At 41.4% G+C, this 9,532-nt stretch overlaps 1 protein-coding gene across 1 annotated transcript; it reads left to right on the forward strand.

Annotated features, from left to right (window-relative positions):
* The first annotated feature begins 2,547 nt into the window (after positions 1 to 2,547).
* On the forward strand, positions 2,548 to 5,518 carry IFT70A (intraflagellar transport 70A). Its single transcript, XM_020896979.2, has one exon. The coding sequence runs from the start codon at positions 2,778 to 2,780 to the stop codon at positions 4,770 to 4,772; it is 1,995 nt and encodes a 664-aa protein (XP_020752638.1). The 5' UTR covers positions 2,548 to 2,777; the 3' UTR covers positions 4,773 to 5,518.
* Positions 5,519 to 9,532: the final 4,014 nt, after the last annotated feature.

The raw sequence follows: 9,532 nt of genomic DNA on the forward strand, positions 1-9,532 counted from the left end.
ATGGAATTTGGTCAGCTCACATTTGACAGGCAGAAATATAAGCATGTTAAGAACCAGACATCATACTTTTAGCTCCTATCCATTGTGCTCAAATGAAATTCTTCTGTGTGGTAAATATGCCTCCCTTTACGCAGCAAAATCCACCCTGAGTCCAACACCATTTTCCTAAAGTCTAATTCCTTTCAACAAGGCACTAAATCTTTTTACTGCAGCCACCAAATGTTTTCTTATTGCTAGAAATGGTACAATACACTAACTTTTTGATACATGCTCCAGCTTTCCAAGATTGTCTTGGAAACAAAATGATCCTTTATGACATTTTATAATATCCCACCCCATTTATTGCTTTCCAGAATTTCTATCATTAATTAAAGGGCCTTCTTTCACCATCCCCCACCCCCCCAAAACCTAATCTATTCCCCAACTGCCTGTCATAGACTAAATAAAAGTCGGTCTATCACAGCAGCAGGCATGGTCATGCCAATTTCACAGTGTGATTTGTGCACTCATTTCATTTTGAAAATGACCCTGCCCTCCATCTGTCTAAGCCGAATGTCCTGCTTTTTTCAAGCCAGGCCTCAGGAGCAGCAGCACATGAAATAAGGAGGAAGAACAGCTTCCCTCCTGCCCACTTCAGCAGCCATGCTCACAGACAGGTATCAGCACAAAGAGGGGAACTGAGCTCAACTGATGCCTGTAGGGATGGGAGAAATCTAGGGGAGAGCACAGGCCTTCTATTTTGCTTCCATTCCCAAGAGGCCATTTGAAGATGAATGCTTTCATGATGCAAATACAACCCTGAAAACCGGACTGATTGATTAAAGATACAAATGACAATTTCCCATTTCTATATTTAATAGCACCTCACCCAAAGTATCAGATCACACAAAAGGATTTTAAAATATTAATATTGAGCCTGAGTTTCCAAGGGACAAGTATAGTCAGGTAGTCATAAAGTTGAAGACCTTCCCCCAGCCACCCACCCCACTCCTGGATTACTGAGCAGCACTAGCAAGCATCCCTCAGCCCAAGTACCTCCCTGGGTTGAAGGCCCTAAAAGGGTATACCCAGAGATTGAGTTGAAAGAAGCCTCAGAGTACAGTTATAGTAGACCTTATCCATTGCTTTCTCTGGGGATCTTAGGTGGGCCAGAATGCTATTCAACCCATCTGAAATGGGTACACTTTGTCCCGTTCTCAGTATCATGAAGTGGAAGGTTTCTTGTCTGGTCCCACCCAGAAGAACAGAGATCTGTCAATTTCTCAGCAAGGAAAGCTGAAAGAGCAGAGAAATTCAATTGCTTTGGATATAAGCAATCACAGAAGTCTCCTGCCAGCTATACTAGGTGACTAGGAACTATACCAAGCCCATTATTTTCTAACACCTGCTCATAGCTACAATTCAGATATGGAAGTTCAAATGTCTATTGCCCACACCAAGTTGATTGGTTGTTTTAATGGAAGGAAAAAAGGCACTACTTTTCCAGCACACAGTGTGGCACCAAACACAGTGCCTTCACAAACTCACCTATAGGAAATACAGGGACTAGGTTACAAACAGTCAATATTTCCTCCTGAAACCAGCTGCTGAATATCACGGCACTACTGCTGTGTGCACTTGAGCAAATTCTTTGCTCAAAAAACTAAATTTGCTGGGTGGTCTTGAGAAAATTCTTTAAAACTTTCTAGTACACAGATTCTGTATCTGTAATAAAGAGAACACACGGTGGTGATTAAGATTAGAAATAAGGTACATTAATTGTCTGAGTGCCATACAATATGGTTAGTGGTGGCACTGGAATTTATAAATAGAAAAGATGTTATGGGAAGAAAAAGGACTTGATTAACTCTTTAAGTACCAGTAAAGAAATGCTTTTATTTGTATGCTGTTTACTTCGGTACTAGATAGGCCAGTGTAGACAGATCATGGATGATCAATGGAGATGTAGGGGGATCGAGGAAGATTGGCTTCTTACTTGTAGTGAAAGCTGGGGAGCCAAGCCAATAGATATGGCCAAGATTAAACACTCACGTCTACTCAGTAATAACTGTTCTTTGTGGAGGGCGGAGGGAACACCTGGATCTAACATTGAACGTCTTCCAGGACCAGATAATATTCACAAAACCATTTCCCATCGTTAACTTGCGGAAACGACAAAAATAAGAATTATCTTTATCTACTGCATATTACGTCTTAGAAAATGTGCCCTCAAGGCAGCTTAAAAAGAGAAGCTACTCTAATTCCAAGGGAATTCCGAAATGAATTCTTTCTCATTAATTTATAAAAACGACACCATGAGTGTATATTGCAAAGTGTATAAGGTTAAAAACGTAAGGGGCTTCAGATCGCAAACCTTTCTTCCCCGAGCCAGAGACAGGTGACACAAAAGGCTGCCAGCGATTTTAATCAACAACATTAATGGCAGGCAAGTAACATCTCACTTTCGGACTCCGGAGGGGCCGTCCTGCAGAGACTACGCCTCCCAGCATGCAGCGCTGCACGTCCCGACGCCGGCGCGATCGGACCAGTGCATGCCGGGAAGTAGAGTTTCCGTTTCTGAACTGCCCCGACGCGTTTCGTTTATGTTGCGTGACTCACGACTTCCGCAGCCCGGAGTCCTCGAGGATTAATACAGTAATTTAAAAATTCACTTCAGTGAGTCTTTTATATTCCTTACGCAGTTTTCCCATTGCCAAGTAACATCCGGACAAAAGAGTTTTCCGTTTCCGGTTGGCATGTTGCCTTGGTAACTGGGATGCACAGCCGCGGAGGCAGTTATGGCGGGGCTGGGCGGTGAGCCCATCCCCGACGGGGAGTTCACCGCGGTTGTGTACCGGCTCATCCGGGATGCCCGGTACGCCGAAGCCGTGCAGCTGCTGAGCGGAGAGCTCCAGCGGAGCCCGAGAAGCCGCGCCGGGCTGTCGCTGCTGGGCTACTGCTACTACCGCCTACAGGAGTTCGCGCTGGCGGCCGAATGCTATGAGCAGCTGCGCCAGCTGCACCCGGAGCTGGAGCAGTACCGCCTGTACCAGGCCCAGGCCCTGTACAAGGCCTGCCTCTACCCAGAGGCCACCCGCGTGTCCTTCCTCCTCCTGGACAACCCCGCCTACCACAACCGGGTCCTCCGTCTCCAAGCCGCGATCAAGTACAGCGAAGGCGACCTGCCCGGGGCCAGGAGCCTGGTGGAACAGCTACTGAGTGGAGAAGGAGAAGACAGCGGGGGCGAGAACGAGCTGGATGGCCAGGTCAATCTGGGTTGTTTGCTGTACAAGGAGGGACATTATGAAGCCGCGTGTTCCAAGTTCTCTGCGGCCCTGCAGGCTTCGGGCTACCGGCCTGATCTTTCCTACAACCTGGCTTTGGCCTATTTCAGCAGCCGACAGTATGCATCTGCCCTAAAGCATATCGTGGAGATTATTGAACATGGTATCCGCCAGCACCCAGAGCTGGGTGTGGGCATGACCATTGAGGGCGTTGATGTTCGAAGTGTTGGCAACACCTTAGTCCTTCACCAGACTGCTCTGGTGGAAGCCTTCAACCTCAAGGCTGCCATAGAATACCAACTGAGAAAGTATGAGGCGGCCCAGGAAACCCTCACTGATATGCCACCAAGGGCAGAGGAAGAGTTAGACCCCGTGACCTTGCACAATCAGGCACTAATGAACATGGATGCCAGGCCCACAGAAGGGTTTGAAAAATTACAGTTTTTGCTCCAACAGATCCCCTTTCCTCCAGAGACCTTTGGCAACCTGTTGCTGCTCTACTGTAAATATGAGTATTTTGACCTGGCAGCAGACGTCCTGGCAGAGAATGCCCATTTGACTTACAAGTTCCTCACACCTTATCTCTATGACTTCTTGGATGCCATGATCACTTGCCAGACAGCTCCTGAAGAGGCTTTCGTTAAGCTTGATAGCCTAGCAGGTATGCTGACTGAACAGCTCAGGAGACTCACCAAACAAGTGCAGGAAGCAAGACACAATAAAGATGATGAAGCTATCAAAAAGGCAGAGAATGAATATGATGAAACCCTTGAGAAGTACATTCCTGTGTTGATGGCCCAGGCCAAAATCTACTGGAACCTTGAAAATTACCCAATGGTGGAAAAGATCTTCCGCAAATCTGTGGAATTCTGTAATGACCACGATGTGTGGAAGCTGAATGTGGCTCATGTTCTGTTCATGCAGGAAAACAAATACAAAGAAGCCATAGGTTTTTATGAGCCCATAGTCAAGAAGCATTATGACAACATCCTGAAAGTCAGTGCTATTGTGTTGGCCAACCTGTGTGTTTCATATATTATGACAAGTCAGAATGAAGAAGCTGAGGAGTTGATGAGGAAGATTGAAAAGGAGGAAGAACAGCTCTCTTATGATGACCCAGATAAGAAAATCTACCATTTCTGCATTGTGAATTTGGTGATAGGGACACTTTATTGTGCCAAAGGAAATTATGACTTTGGTATTTCCCGGGTTATCAAAAGCTTGGAACCTTATAATAAAAAACTAGGAACTGATACGTGGTATTATGCCAAAAGATGCTTCCTGTCATTATTAGAAAACATGTCAAAACACATGATTGTACTTCGTGACAGTGTCATTCAAGAATGTGTTCAGTTTCTAGAACACTGCGAACTTTATGGGAGGAACATACCTGCTGTTATTGAGCAACCCCTGGAAGAAGAAAGAATGCATACTGGGAAGAATACAGTCACATATGAATCCAGAGAGTTAAAAGCTTTGATTTATGAGATTATAGACTGGAATATGTAGTAGTGTCTAATGATGGCTTTTGTCAAAATGGCTCTGTTAACTTTATATATTTGCAACTCTTTTATCTTTGTCCTTTGGCATCTTCACATTTGTTATACATTGAAATTTGTACACTTGAAAATTATAATGAAAATAATTTAGATGTATCTTTTGAGAAACATCACAAAAGGATTATAATAAAAAGAACTTGAGCCCTAGAAAGATTTATGAAAAATTCAAAAGTGAATGGGGAAATGTGTCATAGTATTTGTAATGCCTACATCTCCTCTCCTTTTTATCTTTTGTGTTTTGCTATACTCTGAAAAAAATCCTGCATGAGAAGATTATATCCTCCAGGGACCAAGCACTGTCAAGTCCAGAACTCAGTTAATATATAGGACATCTGGAGATTAATAATAATCTCAAAGATTTCATGTTATACTCCAACAATTTATCTTTGAGTAACATTAATGTGTAATGCATATGTTTTGCATAGATTTTAGTATGTCTTGGCAGAATTTTCCAATACAATTGTAATGCTTGCTTTAACAAAAATTCTTTACATTCCAAACTTTTTTTTAACCTGCAAGATTTAGTAGGAAATCATACCATAACAAAACTATGGTGCTGTGGTGTGGAGACAATAAACAACTGACATTCTCATGGTTCTCTTTTGTCCATTTGTTAATAATTTGAATATATGATGTTACTCTTTTCTTTAACTGATTAATAACACTTATTAATAAAGTTCTAAGATACCCTTAAAACTTGGTTTTTAATTCTTGTTTCTACTTAGGACACATTAATACTGGACTTTGTTTTTATGTTGTAACCTCTTGGAAAAAGAAAAATACACTATTCCAATCACCCCATCAAAGTCTTCTATTCATACCATAAAATGTTATCAATGGATTCTGAAACCTTATGACATTTAATTTTCTACAAGCTACAAGAGTTTCATTATTTCTTTCCTCCACCCCTATACCTTTGTTCTTCATAAAAGTGACTGGCATGGCCACTTAACCTTGTTTAGAAAAGTCAACAACATTAGGTTGAATCATATGAAATTGCTGATTTTTAAAAGTTTTCAACCGACAAAAACAGTAGCTCCCATGGTTCAACCTAATAGCTCTCAATGAACAGTAGGAATTCCTACTATAATAATTTTTTTTTCTTCAGGGAGGAAAAAAATAATGGCACCCAGGTGAAGCATGCTGAGAATAATTGTGTAGCGTAATATCTTTGGGTACTGAAATTCTATATCTGTTTGAGAATTTGGCTCATTGTGAATTCTGCATGGGCTTGAAACTATGTTATATTTAGTCTGTTATCTGAGCTAATACTATTTATCTAGCTGATGGTTATGGCCCCATATTTGGAAGGAAATTCTAAAGGGATTATTAAGTGAGTTTATATGTTGGACACTGGAGAAAATTTTCCATTTCCTTACAAAGTATAGATAACATGCAGTGTCCTTGCTCAAGGAAGTGACTCCTTTCCAAACCTACTAGTTCCAAATAAACTTCTGGAGCATGTTAAGTACATGTTTTGCAGTTTCAGTTTTCCTGTTGGCATGTTAACTTAGACAAACGATGTGCATAACTGCTGTTAACTGAACTATTCCTGAAAGAAGAATGTGAATATTGGAAAGAACACAGGCACATATGAATCCAGACAGAAGCTTTGAGTCACGAGATTACGGCTCCCCAGTGGAAAATTCTTAAAGAGAAGGGAATACCAGACCACCTGACCTGCCTCCTGAAAAACCTGTATGCAGGTCAAGAAGCAACAGTTAGAACCAGATGTGGGACAATGGACTGATTCAAAATTGGGAAAGGAGTATGTCAAGGCTGTATATTGTCACCCTGCTTATTTAACTTATATACAGAGTACATCATGTGAAATGATGGACTGGATGAAGCGCAAGCTGGAATCAAGATTGCTGGGAGAAATATCAATACTCTCAGATATGCAGATGACACCACACTTATGGCAGAAAGTGAAGAGGAACTAAAGAGCCTCTTGATAAAGGTGAAAGAGGAGAGTGAAAAAGCTGGCTTAAAATTCAACATTCAAATACTAAGATCATGGCATCTGTCCCATCACTTCATGGCAAATAGATGGGGAAACAATGGAAACAATGATAGACTATATTTTCTTGGGCTCCAAAATCACTGCAGGTGGTGACTGCAGGCATGAAATTAAAAGACGCTTGCTCCTTGGAAGAAAAGCTATAACAAACCTGAACATTGTATTAAACAGCAGAGACATCTACTTTGTCAACAAGGGTCCATATAGTCAAAGCTATGGCTTTTCCAGTCGTCATGTATGGATGTGAGAGTTGGATCATAAAGAAGGCTGAGTGCTGAAGAATTGATGCTTTTGAACTGTGGTGTTGGAGAAGACTCTAAGAGTCCCTTGGACTTTAAGGAGATCAAACCAGTCAATCCTAAAGGAAATCATTCCTAAATATTCACTGGAAGGACTGATGCTGAAGCCAAAACTTCAATACTTTGGCCATCTGACTCATTGGAAAAGACCCTGATTCTGGAAATGATTGAAGGCAGGAGGAGAAGGGGATGACAGAGGATGAGATGGTTGGACGGCATCACGAACCCGATGGACATGAGTTTGAGCAAGCTCCGGGAGTTGGTGAAGGACAGGGAAGCCTGGTGTACTGCAGTCCATGGGGTCCCAAAGAGTCAGATATGACTGAGTGACTGAACTGAACTGAACATACTAGTAAGAATCATTCACATCTGTAATTCTAAGTGTACACAGTTCAAATATAACAACTGCAAAGTTGTTGGGAAAGATTGAAGGCAGGAGAAGTGGGAACGACAGGACGAGATGGTTGGATGGCATTACCAACTCCATGGACATATTTGAGCAAGCTCCGGGAGTTGGTGAAGGACAGGGAAGCCTGGCGTGCTGCAGTCCATGGGGTCAGAAAGAGTCGGACATGACTGAGCAACTGAACAACAACAACGTGAGATTATAGGTTGGATTATGTAGTAATGCCTGATAATGGCTTCTATTTAATTCTTCATTAGCCCCATTTCACAAATTTTTAAAATCTATATTTATCCTTGACAACGTTTTGGCTGTTCACTCAGTCGTGTCCAACCCCATGGACTGGAGAGTAGCAACCCGCACCTGGAGAGTAGCCCCTGCTCACCACAACTAGAAAAAGCCTGCATGCAACAATGAAGATCCAGCACAACAAAATCAATTTTTTTTTAGAAAAGGGAACATGCAGTATAAGCTAAATCACTTTTGCATTCTCTCTGCCAGTAATAGTCACCAGGTATTGGCCTCAAGCAACAGTTGCTAGAGTGACATCTTCGTATAAGCAAGTAACCATAAAGAGCAATTTCTTTTCTACTTTAGGCTATAGAAAGGGCTGTGGCATGAGCCAAAGAACTGTTAAGAGTGGGTGTGTTTGCATTACTCTGGTGACCAGTACATAATGGTCCATGGCTGGACCATTTCTTTTGGCAGCGCAATGTGGCATGCAGGACCTTAGTTCCCCCCACCCAGGGATCAAACCCAAGCCCCCTGCAGTGGAAGTGCGGAATCTTAACCACTAGACCACCAGGGAAGTCCCTGGACAATTTATTAATCAGCAAATAAACATAGGCTCATTGTGCTATCTCAGGATAGACTGTGCTGTCCAATAAGACCAATTCTTATTAAAACTTAATGCCTTCACTCTATTTTTTAGTCCTTCAACTTTGTGGATCTCAGCAATGTTGAGTTTGGACCCTGGGCTAAGTTCTTTGAGAAGTACAAGTACTAAGTGAATAAGAACAGTTTTTTTCAGGTATGAAGTTTGGTTCATGACTTCATTTTTCTTCCATAATTTGGTTGCTTGATTGGTCTTAAGTTTTATAATCAAAATTCCCCTTTACATTCCATTTTTTATTTTTTAGAATCGATTGTGCCTCATTGTGAATACTAACAAATATCAAGTAGAGACTATAATGAGTTCAAGGTAGGAGGAAATGAGCACCAAGTGATAATGAAAAGACTAAGGTATTGAGTTTCAGACTTTCCCCAGTCAAGCTGTACGCCTTAAGAAACTCACCCCTTGAGGTCCCAGTCATTTGAACTACTAGATGCTCTTCACAGTTACTTCTGGCTACAACATCTGCTTCTGTATAAGTCATACAGAAGAAAGCTGCCTCCTTCTATGACCTGAATATATAGTAATAAACAAGTCACTCAGGAAACACAATATATATTTGTATTAACAAATGTTTTCTGGTATTTTTACTTATGACAGTAAACATTAACCCCACAGGTAAATGTTGTTGTTATCTCATTGGATGCATTAACATTTTGACAACTACTAAGAAATTTGGATTTTTGTCTTTTTTTTCACTTGGAGATTTGCTTATAGCTCTAGCTATGAAAATGTATTATAAGGCAATCCTCGTTCTCTGCTATGGTTGTGCGTAAATTAAGAATTTTGTAAATATTTATAAATTACTTCTCAATTTCTCTCTTTATCTACTGATGTCTATTTATTGGAGAAGGGGATATGTGCTTTTAATTATTCCCTAAGATGGTATACCAAAAATGGTATATACTTCTGGAGTTTTATTAACACGTTATTATAGTATGTATTTTTAAAATCAGTTATTCTTGAAATAATTACAGTCTCTCATGCCCCTGAAGTGAGGCCTCCAGCTGCCAGTCTGCCAGAAATTTGGAAAGAAAGGAACATTGAGGTGAAGACGAAACAGAGCTTTAGCTATGTGATTTACTTTATGGCCCAC

This window comes from Odocoileus virginianus, chromosome 13 (assembly GCF_023699985.2).
Source record: "Odocoileus virginianus isolate 20LAN1187 ecotype Illinois chromosome 13, Ovbor_1.2, whole genome shotgun sequence".
In the NCBI taxonomy this organism is placed as follows: Eukaryota; Metazoa; Chordata; class Mammalia; order Artiodactyla; family Cervidae; genus Odocoileus; species Odocoileus virginianus.

Coding starts and splice junctions, on each gene's coding strand:
- IFT70A (XM_020896979.2), top strand. CDS start 2,778: ATGGCGGGGCTGGGCGGTGAGCCCATCCCCGACGGGGAGTTCACCGCG.